This window comes from Silurus aristotelis (genome assembly GCF_946808225.1).
Source record: "Silurus aristotelis genome assembly, chromosome: 6".
Taxonomy (NCBI): domain Eukaryota; kingdom Metazoa; phylum Chordata; class Actinopteri; order Siluriformes; family Siluridae; genus Silurus; species Silurus aristotelis.
In genome coordinates, this window is record NC_139579.1 from 14589725 (window position 1) to 14607224 (window position 17500).

The 17500-nt window shown below is 40.2% G+C and overlaps 2 protein-coding genes across 7 annotated transcripts in view; both read left to right on the top strand.

Annotated features, from left to right (window-relative positions):
- Nucleotides 1-11308, top strand: part of LOC310727348 (death-associated protein kinase 2) — a 27013-nt gene extending 15705 nt beyond the window's left edge. For 2 of the 3 annotated variants that reach the window (XM_083543738.1, XM_083543739.1), the window contains exons 3-12: nucleotides 1-218; nucleotides 1450-1588; nucleotides 1841-1970; nucleotides 2934-2982; nucleotides 4853-4879; nucleotides 5646-5798; nucleotides 6056-6101; nucleotides 6211-6300; nucleotides 8623-8709; nucleotides 8934-11308. The exon at nucleotides 1-218 is cut by the window's left edge and continues 4 nt beyond it. In XM_083543738.1, coding sequence (XP_083399864.1) covers nucleotides 1-218; nucleotides 1450-1588; nucleotides 1841-1970; nucleotides 2934-2982; nucleotides 4853-4879; nucleotides 5646-5798; nucleotides 6056-6101; nucleotides 6211-6300; nucleotides 8623-8709; nucleotides 8934-9014 — 1020 coding nt within the window. In that variant the 3' untranslated portion in view covers nucleotides 9015-11308. The remainder of the gene's footprint in view (nucleotides 219-1449; nucleotides 1589-1840; nucleotides 1971-2933; nucleotides 2983-4852; nucleotides 4880-5645; nucleotides 5799-6055; nucleotides 6102-6210; nucleotides 6301-8622; nucleotides 8710-8933) is intronic. The other variant, XM_083543740.1, reaches the window with a different exon arrangement.
- A 255-nt stretch (nucleotides 11309-11563) lies between these two features.
- LOC310727364 (uncharacterized protein) overlaps nucleotides 11564-17500 on the top strand; it is a 12063-nt gene continuing 6126 nt past the window's right edge. The window contains exon 1 of one of the 4 annotated variants that reach the window (XM_083543775.1): nucleotides 11564-11690. In XM_083543775.1, coding sequence (XP_083399901.1) covers nucleotides 11585-11690 — 106 coding nt within the window. In that variant the 5' untranslated portion in view covers nucleotides 11564-11584. Of the gene's footprint in view, nucleotides 11691-12663; nucleotides 12874-14141; nucleotides 14662-17500 lie in introns of those variants that run through there. The other 3 variants (XM_083543774.1, XM_083543777.1, XM_083543776.1) reach the window with 3 other exon arrangements.

The following is a 17500-nucleotide window of genomic DNA, read 5'->3' on the forward strand; positions in this document are numbered from 1 at the left end:
CATTTTGGTCAGGTGCGTGAGGTGTGTGAGAGAGCTACAGGTGTCCTGTGGGCAGGAAAGTTTCTGAAGCTACAGCGTGGCGCTGGGAGCCGCCTGGGCCTGGAGAGAGCGAGTGTGGAGAAAGAGGTGGAGATCCTGAAGAGCCTCCAACACCACAACATTATGGCCATCAGGGATGTGTTTGAAAGCAAGGCAGAGGTGGTCCTCATCGTAGAGCTGTAAGTGTGTATGTGTGTGTGTGTGTGTGTGTGTGTGTGTGTGTGTGTGTGTGTGTTTGTTCAGTATAAACAATATAACAGATATACAGGTCTTTAACCCAAATAAGGAATAATAAAGATGAGGATGTAAAATGTGCATTTCAACCCAGTCCAAGTTCTTTATCCAGGATTCTGATTTCATGTCCAGTGAATTATTTTGATCCCAATATTATTGAACAAATATTGTTCACATCTGTAATGAACAGTTTGTTGATTTGGGAAAGACTTGTATCCTAATGAGCTAGCATGGTGAGCATGGATACATTAGATAGAAGAAGTTTTAGAATGTTTTTAGCACTAAACACATACAGATACAAAGCAGATACAGATCATGACTTTAATACTGTACTAATATAATCTGTGTGTGTGTGTGTGTGTGTGTGTGTGTGTGTGTGTGTGTGTGTGTGTGTGTGTGTGTAAAGTTCTGAAGAATTTGGGTGTGTATTAATGTGCAGTTATAATTGTAGAGCTGGTGAAAGTTTAGTAAAGGACACAGAGTTTTTTTTTTACTCTGTCAGCAGAGGAAGCAGAACTTCTGAAGAACCAGTGTGAAACCAGTGAATATTCAAAAAACCTCACACACAAAACACACAAAAACTAACACCACTGAGATCAGACCTTCTGTTTGCTCAAAGGAAAACAAACAAACAAACAAACAAACAAACACTTGTACATCTGCTCTATAGGGGACAAGCATCTAGTTAATTATTATTATTATTATTATATAATAAAATATGCATTATAATTATAAAAAATATTATAATATGATTATTATTATACTTTTACATAGGAGTGTATGTAGCCCACAGTAGTAAATGGAGGAGATGTTGCTCCCTTCAAAGGGGTTTGGTGAAGCTGAAGTTCTCTCAGTATCAGGGGAGAAAATTTCTACATTTACAGTAACGATATAAACACCATCAGGTGATTCATAGATTTTATCTACATATTTATAAGCATTTTATGCTATATATAATTAATCATAGATCTTCCATATTTCTCTATAATTACTTTTAGTGAAGTGTATATCATATTAAAGTTCCTTTTTCTATTTTCAGGTAAATTTATCTTCAATCTGATGTAGATTTTCTCTCTGACTGAGGAATCAGAAATAGAAGTAGAACTTCTGCATGTTTTTCACATCAACTTTACAGTAATAAATATTCACATTTCTTTCCCCTTGTGTTTTTTTTAGAATTCGAGGTGGTGAGCTGTTTGACTTCATCGCTGAGAAGGAGAGCCTGAGTGAGTCGGAGGCGATTGAGTTCCTGAAGCAGATTCTCAAGGGAGTGAGCTTCATGCACAACAAACACATCGGCCATTTTGACTTAAAGGTGTTTAAAGCATATCTTTTGTGAAAATTACAGTGAAATTGATTTGAAATGTGTTTAAGAGTGAAGAATGTAGACCAGGGGGGTCCTACACTATGGGGTTGTTTACTGAAGGAGCGAGTCAGAAACCCATGTGGGATTTATTATCTCCTCCGGTTTGACTCTCATGTTCATCAATATTCTCATGTTCTATGCATGTTTTTTTTTAGGAGAAAATCAGTTTACCTTTAATAAAATGCTCTTGTCCTCCTTCAGCCTGAGAACATCATGCTGTCAGATAAACGAGGGCCTCATCCTGATATAAAGATTATTGATTTCGGCATGGCTCACTGCTTTCTACAAGGAGAGGAGTATAAGAGCATGGGCGGCACCCCTCAGTACATTGGTAAGTGGTACAGTCCGATATTATATTTGCTTGTTGGGGTTTTTCTGGTGACGATGGTCAAGATGAGTGAAAGTTTAGGAAGTCACATGGTCAGGGTGAGAAATGAGTGGACAGAAACAGGAAGAGAAAAATATATTTTTCAGTTCTGTCTCGGAGGGAGATGAACAGTAGTGATAATAGCAGTGTTTAAGATGGATGGATGGGTGGGTGGAGGGGTGGAAGGATGGGTGGGTGGATGGGTGGGTGGGTGGAGGGGTGTAAAGATTGGTGGGTGGGTGGAGGGGTGTATAGATGGATGGATGGGTGGGTGGGTGGGTGGATGGATAGAAGGATGGATGGGTGGGTGGGTGGATGGATGGAAGGATGGATTGGTGGGTGGGTTTGTGGAGGGGTGTATAGATGGATCGGTGGGTGGGTGGGTGGGTGGGTGGAGGGGTGTATAGATGGATGGGTGGGTGGATGGATGGATGGATGGATGGGTGGATAGATGGATGGGTGGATTTAATAAGTGGATGGAGATATTTTTGCTGGTCGAAAGCTGTTTCATGTGCTCCTCATTGATCTAATTTCAGAATAAAAATGAACTGTTGCCTTCTATTTATTATGTGTATCTGAAGGTTAAATGAAGGTGAATTGATATAAAAGAGTGTGAGCTGGAATATTAATAAGCACAATGAGGTTGTTGTATCTGAGTGTGGAGTCTCACTGACTGTGGAAGATGTAAAGCAGCAGGAATATGATGTGGTTAAAAATTGAAGAAGAAGAAAAAGATAAAACTTTAGTTATGATTATTATGTTTATAATATTTTATATCAGGCAATGATTTAAAAAATCAGAAATTCAGCTCTGTGTTGGAATTTATTCCAGTTTGTTGTAGAATTGTATATTTTTAAGTCAACAGTTTTGTGAAGTGACAAAAAAACTAAACTTTATTGTGACATTTCTGAATGTTTTCTTTTTCAGCACCTGAGATCATCAACTACGAACCTCTCAGTACAGCAGCAGATATGTGGTGTGTACATGTATAAGCATGCACAGTGACACACACACATACACACACATACACACACACACACACACACACACACACACACACACACACACACACACACACACACACACACACATAGTGTCAGAGTGCCTCAGGGTGCATTTCTGACATGTTGAAACATAGCTGTGCGGTGTGCAGTTGAAGAGCAGTTACAGAGTTTTGGTGTTTTATAGAAGAATATTTCTTCTTGAGGAGAAACAGCTCAATGTTCATATTCACTGTTTCAGTTTTGAGGGTTTTGATGAAATACAAAAAATATTGTATGAACTTCACTTCGTTACTATTGTTTCTTTTTAACTGTTGTATCTGTTTCGAAATAAAGAGACATCAGAAGTGAAAGAATGTTTACCAGAGGTGGCAAAAGTACACACATCCTTTACTTAAGTAGAAGTACAGATACTCATGTTTTAAAATACTCGGGTAAAAGTTGAAGTACTGATTATACTTTTTTACTCAAGTGAAAGTAAAGAAGTTTGGGCTCTGACATGCACTTCAGTAAAAGGTAGTTATTACTTCTACCTGTTTTAGTGTCACACTGGTAACTGAACCAATCATATTATCATATCATATTAATATTAGGGCTGTTAATCAAATTAAATATTTAATCGTGACTAAATTGCACATTTTTATCTGTTCTAAATGTACTATTTTTTAATACTTCCTCTTTTTAATACTTTAAGCAACATGAACATGGAGAAATATGGATGCAACATAGAGCATGAAGACAAAAAATTCTTGTAAATGTTTTAAAGAAATAATGGTGGTTTAAATGATGTAAATCATCAGGACACCAAACGGAACCTTTGTTATGTTTCCCCACGAAGCTTTTATCATAATCAGACTGATTTATGGTTTAATGGGATTTATGGTATAAATCATTCCCTGGTGGTCTAGTGGTTAGGATGCGGCGCTCTCACCGCTGCGGCCCGGGTTCGATCCCCGGTCAGGGAACCAACCCCAGCCACTTTCAGTGCTGGTCCCAAGCCCGGATAATTGGGGAGGGGTGCGTTAGGTAGGGCATCCAGCGTAAAACATGTGCCAAATCAAACATGTGGTTGGTCCGCTGTGGCGCCCCCTAAGGGGAGAAGTCGAAAGAAAGTTTATGGTATAAATCATAGCGATTGCAGACTCAGAGAATATTTTTATTCGATGTGAATGTGGTTTATATTAAAGACATGTTGAGTTTTCTACACATATATTTATTCTGTCTGTGAGGTAAATATTCACTGAGAATTAGGTTGTTTTATTGATATGTTTGTGAAGAGAGATGACATGGCACCTGTCGGTTTACTGTATTTTTTTACAAAGGCACAGCGTTTTTTTATTATAAGTGAATAAAAAATAAAATAAAATAAAACTAAACTAATTAAAATATTACCTAATGAATGTGTCCAGGCTGAAGATCCACATATAGAACACAAGCAGAGAAAATATGATGATGATGATGATGATGATGATGATGATGATGATGATGATGATCAGGAATGTCTCTGTTCTCAGTCATGTTTACGTCACTGAATCCCTCTGTCTCATCCATGTTAGTTTTACTTCTTGTTGCTTTCTGCCTGCTGATTCTTAGCTTCGTAAACTAGTCTACATCTGTGGTGAGTGAGAGTCAGGACTTTATACACCAGTGGATTGAAAAATTGGTTGATGAGCTGAAATCGACGCAGTGAAAAAAAAATATATATTTTTGAGTGTACAGATATTTTTGTAAAAATGTAATGAGGAAAAGTAAAAAGTACTGATACCAAACAAATCTGCTTTGTACTTCGTATTTGCACTTCGTTACTTCCCTCCTCTGATGTTCACACGTGTTTCTTTTCTGTAGGAGCATCGGTGTCATCACCTACATCCTGTAAGTACTTATTTTCTCAAAACACCCACAGGCTGAGTTTAAATCCATAAACACAATACAGGAGCATCTCACTGAACTCACAGTGTAGAGAACTGTGTTCAATAAACAAGGGGTAGAGAGAGAGAAGGAGAGAGAGAGAGAGAGAGAGAGAGAAGGAGAAAGAGAGAAGGAGAGAAGGAGAGAGAGAGAAGGAGAGAGAGAGAGAGAGAGAGAGATAGAAAGAGAGAGAGAAAGAGAGAAAGAAAGGGTCTCTGTAGACAGTTTTGTAACTGGAATAATGATTTATTTCTTGTAGTGGAAAGAAAAGTTCAGTAAATTGTGATTTGTCTATCAGACAGATTAATACTGCGAATAGGGGGAAGTTAAAAAATGCCCCTCTGTGTTACATTTCTCGTGTGTTTTGGTGTAGAAGTGCAGAAGCTCTAAAGCCCTGTGCAGAGTGTGAAGTCTCCTGGTTTGTTTAATTTTATGAGTTTTTTGCAGTATCGGTGATAAATCTGGAACCATCATCACTATTCGAGCTATTAATAAAGTTAGCTGATTAGCACTGCTTGCGAGCGCCTCCGCTCTTGCTCTGGTGTAATTTCAGTCACTGCACGATTACAGGCACAGGAGAGAAAATGAAGAGAACTGTACAGAAGTGCATGTTGTTCAGATGTGTGGAGACCTCTTCTGGTTGGTGGGAGAAGTGCAGGTTGTATATAGACAACCTGCACTAATATAATGTGTGTGTCTTCTGAGACTAAAGTCATGTTTCACTCTTCAGGCTGAGCGGTCTTTCGCCGTTCCAAGGTGACACAAACGAAGAGACTCTGACGAACATTCTGGAAATGAAGTATAAGTTTGAGCCGCACTTCTTCAGCCTCACAAGCTCTATGGCCAAAGACTTTATCCAGAAACTGCTGGTCAAAGAGCAGAGGTGAGAGAAGAGAACTGATCTTAGGTTTCAATACACTGTGCAAATCAGAAACAAGTTCATCTATAGATGGGTGTAGAGTTTTACGGTGGAACTGCAAATATTTGGTTCTGTTAGTTTATACTTATGGCATCACTTTTAACCTACCTGTCCTTCTGAGTGGGTGAAATGTTTCCTTGATAATTTTAATGCTCATTACTGTGTTGGTGTTGATGATCTCTTCTGTCTTGTTTGGTTTTGTGTCTGGGTTTGGAGTGCAGTGAGAGGATGACTGCTGATGAATGCCTGATTCACCCCTGGATTAAAGTAAACCTTCTTTACTTCCCAAAACTTTTTCATTTTGAAATGTGGATGAGAATTCCCTCCACACGTATCTGAGATTAAATTGGGTGTTTTGCTGTGACTCCTGCTGTAGCCTCTCAATCAGACACAGATGGCGAAGAGAAACCGCTCATCCATCAACATGAAGAACTTCAAAATGTTTAATGCTAGAAGAAAGTGGAAGGTGGGTCATGTTTACTCTTGGTATTGAATCACCACACGTTCAGCAGCACCACTGTGACTTAAGCAAACACCTGCTGAAGGTGTGAACACATCGCTCTGCTCTGCTCTGATTCACTTTCTCTCAGCAGATTTACATCCTGTCCCTCTATACACACAACTTCCTGAAGTTCTCATCCATAATACCACAGTTTAGTGTGTTCAGTACATCATGATAAATAAGGCCAGATGTGCACAATGCTCACTTACAGCTGTAGATTTATAGATTGCGAAGCGTAAATGATAAACAGCAGCGTTTATCAGATTTGCGGTTTGTATGACAAGAGATTAAATATTTGTGTCATTAAAAGAATCTTGCATACAATTTCAGCCTTTTTGAGCAGTTTCATATTAAACACAGATTCTGTACTTTAGTGGAATTTATTGAGCTCTGAGAGAAAACAGGGTTCCATTTATTTCTGTCTCACGAATCTTCTCTAAAGCAGCTGTGTGGATGTTCAGGCTGTGGATTTCCACTCTTCCCCTCTTCCACTCTTCCCCTCCTCCACTATTCCCCTCCTCCACTCCTACCCTCTTCCACCCTTCCCCTTTTTCACTCTTCCCCTCCTACCCTCGTCCACTCTTCCCCTCCTCCACCCTTCCCCTCCTCCACTCTTCCCCTCCTCCACCCTTCCCCTCGTCCACTCTTCCCCTCCTCCACTCTTCCGCTCGTCCACTCTTCCCCTCCTCCACTCTTCCCCTCTTCCACTATTCCCCTCCTCCACTCTTTCCCTCTTCCACTCTTCCCCAACTACTCTCTTCCACTCTTCCACTCCTCCCCTCCTACTCTCTTCCACTATTCCACTCCTCCCCTCCTACTCTCTTCCACTCTTCCACTCCTCCCCTCCTACTCTCTTCCACTCTTCCACTCCTCTCCTCCTACTCTCTTCCACTCTTCCCCTCTTCCACTCCTCTACTCTTCCACTCTTCCCCTCCTACCCTCATCCTTCCTTCCCCTCCTCCACCCTTCCCCTCTTCCACTCTTCCCCTCCTACCTTCGTCCACTCTTCCCGTCCTCCACCCTTCCCCTCTTCCACTCTTCCCCTCCTACCCTCTTCCACTCTTCCCCTCCTACCCTTGTCCACTCTTCCCCTCCTCCACCCTTCCCCTCGTCCACTCTTCCCCTCCTCCACCCTTCCCCTAGTCCACTCTTCCCCTCCTCCACTCTTCCCCTCCTCCACTCTTTCCCTCTTCCACTCTTCCCCTCTTACTCTCTTCCACTCTTCCACTCCTTCCCTCCTACTCTCTTCCACTCTTCCACTCCTCCCCTCCTACTCTCTTCCACTCCTCCCCTCCTACTCTCTTCCACTCTTCCACTCCTCCCCTCCTACTCTCTTCCACTCTTCCACTCCTCTCCTCCTACTCTCTTCCACTCTTCCACTCTTCCACTTCTCTACTCTTCCACTCTTCCACTCTTCCCCTCCTACCCTCTTCCACTCTTCCCCTCCTACCCTTGTCCACTCTTCCCCTCTTCCACTCTTCCCCTCCTCCACTCTTTTCCTCTTCCACTATTCCCCTCCTCCACTCTTTCCCTCCTACTCTCTTCCACTCTTCCACTCTTCCCCTCTTCCACTCCTCTACTCTTCCACTCTTCCCCTCTTCCACTCCTCCCCTCCTCCACTTTTCCCCTCTTCCCCTCCTCCACTCTTCCCCTCTTCCCCTCCTACTCTCTTCCACTCTTCCCCTCTTCCCCTCCTACCCTCTTCCACTCTTCCAGTTTTCCCCTGTTCCCCTCTTCCACTCTTCCCCTCCTACCCTCTTCCACTCTTCCCCTCCTACTCTCGTCCAGTCTTCCCCTCATACTCTCTTCCACTTTTCCCCTCTTCCACTCTTCCCCTCCTACTCTCTTCCAGTCTTCCCCTCCTACTCTCTTCCACTCTTCCCCTCTTCCACTCTTCCCCTCCTACTCTCTTCCAGTCTTCCCCTCCTACTCTCTTCCACTCTTCCCCTCTTCCACTCTTCCTCTCCTACTCTCTTCCAGTCTTCCCCTCCTACTCTCTTCCACTCCTCCCCTTGGTTGTTGTTTTGTATGACCTTGTTTGAAGGTTGGTGGTGAAGGTTGTGCTAAATCACACGCTGAAGAATAAACAGGGTGCTGGAGATTAAGTGTTTTTAGGGACACAAATAAAATGTGATTTGTTTAGAATTTGAAAGAAATGTAGTGTAGATCGCTGACTCATTACTAGATGTAATGAAATGTGTGTGTGTGTTTGTGTGTGTGTGTGTCTTGTTTTGATTTAATTCTTGAGATGAAATTATTGTTCCATTTGTTGGATTTGATTTGTAGATGTCCTACAACATGGTGTCAGCCTGCAATCGTCTGAGCAAACTAAAGCTGGTGTGTAAAACAAGCGCCTTGGAAAAAACAGAGCTGGTAAGATGGAACACGAGCTACGAAATGTGGGGAAATTATTTCTAATGTGAAGATATAACATAAAAAAATAAGAGAAATAAATGTCTGCAGAGTTTTGGCGTAAATAATATTTGTATATTTATCACTCTAAAAATAACAACAGTTACTGACTGAACCCTGCGCAAACATTTTAGTTTCTTCATTGTCTTTTTGTCTTGCTGTTTGTGTCTTATGTCTCTGTTTAGAGAGATTGTGAGAGCGATCAGGAAGACACTCAGACAAAAACCACTTCTCTCTTACGTCGGAGACTGAGCAACAGTTCCTAGACGAGAGATGTGAAAAATGGATTCCTCTGCAGAGCTTTAGGAAAACAGGTGAAGTGCAGGGTGAACATCATTACTAGGAGACATAAGGAGCTACAGCACGAGACGAGAGTTCATATGGTGAACCAAACCCACATCGTTCTCTAAACCTGTGGTCTTCATCCACCAGGTTGCAAACCAGGACCAGGCCATGGATTATTTGGTACCAGGACACACAGCATGAATTAAAATGTTTTAATGTTTATTTAATTTCCATTTTATTGACTTTCCAGGTCTGCAGCATATTTTATTTTATTTGATTGAAAATGACCACTTCCATTTATTCCAATTTCCTGCATTGTTCAGTTGCAGTTTTTTTCGATAAATTAAACTCTCACTGATTCTGCATTATGGTGAGTGAAGTTACATTTTCGTTATATATGTAATTAATAAAATGAATAATATGATCTGCACGTTATTATGTTTAGTTACGCCAATAAGTTGCTGAGTGCTTTTCTGAACCATGCAAGTTTATACGTTTACTGTATTTCCAGACACATACATCTGCAAGGCTACATGATAAAGAGCTAAGAGTTCACAGCCCCCATAAACCCTCAACTTTGCTTTAGAACATTTGAGAACATCTCTCTGAAGCTTCTAGTGCCAACTTTACATGCCATTACTTTAGTAACTGAAGTTTGGAGTTAAGATCATTGTAGATTTTTTGAGCCGATGTAATTTCTGTTCTAAAAATTACAAATGATTTTGTTTTAACTTAAGACATGCACAATATAGTTACTACATTAAAATATTAAACTCTTGCTAATCAGATGTACATCGACTTCATGGCCAGTTACTGTTCCAGCTGGTGAGCAGGTTCACTCGGCATTTTGACTGGGGAGAAAACCCGCTAGTTTGTACAATAGTTAGTTAATTACCAAGAAAATGTGTGTTTCTTTTGTACATAGTTTACAGGAAATATATACGTCAACTACAGCAGAATCACTTCATTCTCACTCCTCTCTCTGGACTGCAAGTGTTCTTCTGTGTGTTATCTCCACGATTCGAGTAAATCAACAAGGATATTATGAGAATAGAACCTAATGTCTAGGTTCTGGTATTCGGTTAATATTTCTGGGATGAGTCTTTGGGGATTTGAGAATATTTACTTAATAAATGGAGTGAAGTAGACTTTCACACTGTGTGCCTTAAACAATATAAAACATAACCACTGATTTACTTGCTTGTGTACGTTTATCACACCCAGAGACATCCATCTGTTTAGATTGAAGCCAAGTTCGAGGAGCTCCAGGAGCATCAGGCTGTGTGTTTATGCATTCTTATGATGTCTGTTACAGTAGAATGCAGAACTGATTTTTTTGGTGACTAAGAAAAGTTGGCGTATCTGAGATTCATGTTTTATATTTAACGATTGTAGAATTGAAACGAGATCATCAGAGCACAAATATCCCAATATCACAATTTTCATCATAACTATAATGTAACTGTTACACAGATGAGAATATTTCTGTATAATCGGTTCGGAAGTAGGAGAGATTCCCATGTTCTTGTTTTCTTTTAAATATAAAGAGCAGAGTCACCAGGTAACTTTCCCAAGTACAGTTTTCTCCATTGTTCTCCAGCAAATTAATTATAAGGCTACTGATGTACTTTATTTGAGAATGTTAAAAGTTTTTCCCAGTTGTGGACCCACAAGTTCACACTGCTGCAGCACACTGGCTGAATCCTAGAGCTATGTTTAAAATGTGTTGGGGTTTTTTTTATGAATGTTTTTGGGTAGATTAATGCACATATTAAACTAAAATGTTTACTGTAAAACAGTCACAGATGCCATTATAAGGTCCATGTCTTCCATTTGAAAAGTAATACAGTAATATTCAGGATTATTTTTTGTTAAAATCATATGCTTATTTTTGCAAATTATTTTCCTAATATATAATTTATGCCTTTATAAGAGAATGTTATCTCGTGTGCATCACTGTTGTACTGTTGAATTTAAGCAAATTTATAATGGACAATTAATATCCTTTAACTGTTGCTTTGGTGTTTAATAAATGAATAGCAACTGCAGCTGAAATATCAAGCAGCTGTATTTACTTTAGCAGTATTGACCTGTGCAGTTTAAGTGTATTGTGTATTTATGTTTTGTTCTTATTTTGTAGTTTTATTGTTAACTTTCTGATTCTTGTGAGGATTCGATCATATGCATGTTTATTTTTCTGTTAAATATTCTACCTAATGTCGGATTGTGTTTGATGCTGTGTATAATTAATAAAACACTGGCTGCTTTAATCTCAGGTTTCAGCTTCATGTGATTTGTTATGTGAAGTTTTAAGTAATATTCCTGAACACACTCATGTCGTGTCTCCTGATGTGTCACTGATTTTACTGATCAGTGTTTGGGAGTGGAACTGTTCAGGAAACACATGTTAAAGCGTCGCAGTGCAGGTACACGGAAAATCCTGGAACTCCTCCGACTCATCGAGTTGGTGACCTGCTGGTTTAGGAGCTGCGCGTGGAACCTGGTATCCATTTGACCTTACACCGACCATTCAATCTGACAATCCGGCGGGATGGTAAAGGTGAGTAATTCCCGCAAAATCAATCTGTTAACCTGGTGGCAGGTAGCAGGGTGTAATTCCCGAAAAGTCAATCTGGCAACCCGTCGTAACGGTAATGGTGTAATTTCATTTTCATGTTTATTTGTTTTGCGCTTTTGTGTGTAATAGACTGTGTGTGTGTGTGTGTGTCTGTGTGTGTGTGTCTGTGTGTGTGTCTGTGTGTGTGTCTGTGTCTATGTGTAATACACTGTGTTTAAGTGTGTGTGGATTACACTGTGTGTGTGTGTGTGGGGGGGGGGTATACACTTTGTGTGTGTGTGTGTGTGTGTGTGTGTGTGTGTGTGTGTGTGTGTGTGTGTGTGTAATACACTGTCTGTATATGTGTGTGGGGGGGGGAGTATAGAGTGTGTGTGTGTGTGTGTGTGTGTGTGTGTGTGTGTGTGTGTGCGTGCATATGGAATACACTGTTTAAGTGTGTCTGGATTACACTGTGTGTGTGTGTGTGTGTGTGTGTGTGTGTGTGTGTGTGTGTGTGTGTGTGTGTGGAATACACTGTGTGTGTGTGTGTGCATGTGGAATACACTGTGTGTGTGTGTGTGTGTGTGTGTGTGTGTGTGTGTGTGTGTGTGTGTGGTAGGACAATAAACAGCCTGTGTTGTAACATGTCTGAGGAAAAGCACTCTCAGACTCGCTATTCTGCCTCCACACATTACTTGATCATAAAAGCTCTTCAGCATGTGATAAGGCCATAAAAGGAAATGGTACTTAAGTAATGAGCTTCTCCGGGTTTTTAGGCATAAAATGAACTCTATTGGAGAAAAGTGTCAGAACCTGCAGACAGGAAGCAGCTGATGGTAACGCAGCACAGATCAGTGTGTTCAGCTTCACGTGTGTTAGATAAACACTTACAGACACTACCCACATGCTTTATCTTCAACATGCTTTGTATATAAGAATACTTGCATTGTTATGTGTTAAGGAACATCTCCTGTGAGGAGAAAGAGACGAGTGAACGCTTCTTATAAAGATCTTTGGAGATCTTTATATGTTTGGAGCTGACTGCAGTAGTCAGGACCCCCGCATGTCCACACTTGCCCTCCTTGTCACTGAACAAGAAAAGAAGAAGTTAGAAGTAGACAGAGAGATACAAAAGATGGACGGGGGAGAACGTGTATACGGTCACCAAGTGAGTGATGGCACAGGAGGTGACCGGGGGATGGACAGAGAATACAGAGGTGGAGAAAACAAAACAAATGAAACACAGCACAAGTCAGGAGTGTCCAGGGGCAGGAAGATAAGTGGTGAGTTTTTCCTTTACTTTCTCTAAATATTTTACTTTTATTTCTTTATCAGAGCAAATGGAAAGTATTTAGAAGTGAGAATTTAGAGATTTTAGCTGGACAGAAATTAAATTCCAGGCACAGGCACATTGGTACAGAACCTGCAGTAGGAGTGTGACTGCATACACTATGTGTAGGTGTAATGTGTAACAGTGTAGTGTTACTGTTGTTACATACTGTTATACTTGCGGTTCTTATATGTAGGTAAATAATCCCTTCAGTATTTTATTGCTGCAGGAGTTTAAACAGAAACAGACTCTGATTAAGGAGAAAAGCAAGTCAGCTTTTAAAGATTGACTTCCCCACTGATATGCAGTTACACGTCACTCACATGTGGATTTATTGACTTCCACTCAGTGACTCTTACATATCTGCTTACACACTTGTTTATTATCCACTGATTATCACCTGATCCTTGTGTTGATGCATGTCACACACACAGCTCAGGAATAAATACTCTGAATAAATGTTCATCATCAAACCCTGGGATGGAGGGATGTCATCTTAGAAGAAAAGCATCTCTGAACACAGCAGATTACACAAATCTCAGGAAGAAAACTGTAAAGTAAAAAAAGACAGAGTTTTTGTCTTTTTTAATAAATTCAGCAAAAATCAAATTCGCTCAGAGGAAAAGGCAGTGCTGAAGAAATGATTTAGGATGTGAAAGATGGACAATTCGCTTTTCAAAAGCTATACGGAGAAATAAAAAATGTATGTGTATTTAATATCCTCGGAGTTGTGAGTTGCTAGAAAGTGAATGGGCGGGGCTAAGGTATTTGGTTAGTAAAGGAAAACCAGGAGCTTTTTGTTGTTGTTTTTGTTTGTTTTCTTTAATACTGTTGTATTTTATTTTTAGTAAGCTGCAGGGAGTAGAGTCCTGGAGCTGCAGTTAAACATGAAGCCTTCATTAAGAAGATGTTCATGTGCTTCTGTTTTTAATGCTAATTCGGTTTCTATGGAGACGGACATAGCTTGAGTCATGAATTGAGTTTCAATGTCCTCATGATGCACCTGCAGGCTTCACTGACCCAGAACACACACACAAACACACACAAACACACACACACATACACACACACACACACACACACACACACACACACACACACACAGCGGGCATCTTACAGTGACACATCATCACCTCCATGGAGTGTTTGCACTTTGGGAGAGGGACTGTGCAGTCAGAGTTACGTCAGAGTTGTGATGAATGGCTTGTGAATGGAGGGAGGGAAAGCAGTAAGAAAGGAGGAGATAAACAGGAGTAAGAAGAACGGAGTATGAAAGTAACTTGGTAAGATGTTTTATTTTGTTCTGCAATTTTACAGCAACTGATTTACAGATACAGGATCTGGTCATGTTTCCATCACTTAAGAATAGATCCTGTGTGGAAATCTGAACCTTTTTGTTTGGAACTCATCTGAGATTTCAGGAATTTTCAGAGGGAAGGAAAGAGAGAAAGATAGAAAGAAAGAAAGAAAGAGAGAGAGAGAGAGAGAGAGAGAGAGAGAGAGAAAGCAAGTGAGAGAGAGAGAGAGAGAGAGAGAGAGAGCACAGAATAGAAATAAGAGCAAATGTTTCAGGAAGAAAAGAGGAGATGAATTGGATTTAAAAGTGATCAAAAAAAGGAGAAGGAAAAGAGAAGCATGAAGAGTTTAGTTAGAGTTGAGGATAGTGTGTGTGTGTGTGTGTGTGTGTGTGTGTGTGTGTGTGTGTTATGAGGAGAAACACATTGGCTGCCTGCGCGATGAGGTAACGATTACATTTTTGTGTCATTAAGACAGTTTTATAGAACAGCAGAGTTTAGAGCAGATTTTGATTTCACTTTAATACATTTAATGATTTCAGTGTAACGCTTGTTTCATAATCTTTAATGATCACTGTTTATTGTTTATATTGTTTATATTACTTTATATTGATGTACAGTGGTGTATATCAGTGTGTAGTGATGTGTATACTGATGTCTATTGGTATTTATTGGTGTGTGTGTGTGTGTGTGTGTGTGTGTGTGTGTGTGTGTGTGTGTGTGTGTGTGTGTGTAGAGGTAATAATAGGCTTATCACCGGTGTGTTTGCTGAGTGATTAAACGTCGTGCTCTTTGCAAGTTTGCATGCAAACGTGTCCATACTCCCATACTTATTACTGTGCTGCTCTTTAAATAATAGCTTTGAAGTGTGTGTGTGTGTGTGTGTGTGTGTGTGTGTGTGTGTGTGTGTGTGTGTGTGTGCCTGTGTGTGAGGGGTGGTGTACTCATGCATAGCTCTTATGTTGATCATATGAGACATGTGGAAAATACAAATGAGGTTTCTCTAATAAACATGTAACAGAAGTAAAGTTTTACTGTGTACTGTAGAATATTGAATTGTGTAGTCTAGTGTATACTCTAATATAGTGTAATGTACTGTTGTGTGTAGTGTAAAGTGTAGTCCAATGTTGTGTAGTGTGTAGTGTTATTATTATGGAGTGTAATTTAATGTCGTGGCCGAAGGAAGAGAAGGAGAGGACGATTTGGTTTGGTACTTTAAATGTTGGCACTATGACTGGTAAAGGGAGAGAGGGAGGTGGACTCAGGTGGACTATGTTCTATGTAGGAGATGCAACCTGAAGGCCAGGCAGAGAAACCGAGCTGGGAAGGATATGCTGCAAGTTGGAGCAATAAAGGATGGAGATGGAAATGTGTTGACTAGTGAGGAGAGTGTGTTGAGAAGATGGCGGGAGTATTTTGAGCAGCTGATGAATGAGGAAAATTAGAGAGAGAGAAGGTTAAATGGTGTGGAGATGGTGAAGCGGGAAGTGGGTAGGATTAGTAAGGAGGAAGTGAGAGCAGCGATTAAGAGGATGTAGAGTGGAAAGTCGGTTGGACCAGATGACATACCGGTAGAAGCATGGAGATGTTTAGGAGAGATAAGGTGGAGTTTTTAACCAGATTGTTCAAAAGGATTGTGGAAGGTGAGAAGATGCCTGAGGAATGGAGAAGGTGAGGATGGTGCAGGACATGTATGAGGACAGTGTGACAGCAGTGAAGTGTGCAGTAGGAACGACAGACTGGTTCAAGGTGGAGTTTGGACTGCATCAAGGATCGGCTCTGAGCCCTTTCCTGTTTGCAGTGGTGATGGACAGGTTGAAGGACGAGGTCAGACATGAGTCTGCATGGACTATGATGTTTGTGTATGATATTGTGATTTGTGGTAAGAGTAGGGAGCAGGTGGAGAAGAGCCTGGAGAGGTAGAGGTACGTACTGGAGAGAAGGGGAATGAAAGTCAGTAGGAGTAAGACAAAGTACATGTGTGTGAATGAGAGGGAGGGCAGTGGAGGGGTGCGGTTGTAGGGAGAAGAGGTGGAGATGGTGGAGGAGTTCAGGTTCATGGGGTCAACAGTGTAAAGTTATGGAGAGTGTGTTAGAGAAGTGAAAAAAAGAGTGCAGGCAGGGTGGAGTGGGTGGAGAAGAGTGATAGCAGGAGTGATTTGTGATAGAAGAGTATCTGTGAAAAGGGAAAAATCTGTAAAAGGGAAAGTTTATAGGACTGTGGTGAGACCTGAGATGTTGTATGGATTAGAGACAGTGGCATTGAGTAAAAGACAGGAGGTGGGGATGAAGGTAGCAGAGCTGAAGATGTTGAGATGTTCGTTGGGAGTGACAACGATGGACAGGATTAGAAATGAGTTCATTAGAGGGACTACTAGTGTAATGTAGTGTAGTGTGTAGTGTTATTATAATTGTTTGTTGTGTATTATAGTGTAGTGTTATTATTATTGTTGTGTACTATGGTGTAGTGTGTAGTGTTATTTTAATTGTTTGTTGTGTACTATAGTGTAGTGTGTAGTGTTATTATGATTGTTTGTTGTGTACTATAGTGTAGTGTGTAGTGTTATGATTGTTTGTTGTGTACTATAGTGTAGTGTGTAGTGTTATTATGATTGTTTGTTTTGTACTATAGTGTAGAGTGTTATTATAAATGTTTGTTGTGTACTATAGTGTAGTGTGTAGTGTTATTATGATTGTGTTTCTTGTGTACTATAGTGTAGTGTTATTATTATCGTGTTTGTTGTGTACTATAGTGTAGTGTGTAGTGTTATTATGATTGTGCTTGTTGTGTACTATAGTGTAGTGTTATTATCGTGTTTGTTGTGTACTATAGTGCAGTGTGTAGTGTTATTATGATTGTGCTTGTTGTGTACTATAGTGTAGTGTGTAGTGTTTTTATGATTGTTTGTTGTGTACTATAGTGTAGTGTGTAGTGTTATTATGATTGTTTGTTTTGTACTATAGTGTAGTGTGTAGTGTAATTATAAATGTTTGTTGTGTACTATAGTGTAGTGTGTAGTGTTATTATGATTGTGTTTGTTGTGTACTATAGTGTAGTGTTATTATTATCGTGTTTTTTGTGTACTATAGTGTAGTGTGTAGTGTTATTATGATTGTGCTTGTTGTGTACTATAGTGTAGTGTTATTATCGTGTTTGTTGTATACTATAGTGCAGTGTGTAGTGTTATTATGATTGTGCTTGTTGTGTACTATAGTGTAGTGTGTAGTGTCATTATGATTGTGCTTGTTGTGTAATATAGTGTAATGTGTAGTGTTATTATTATC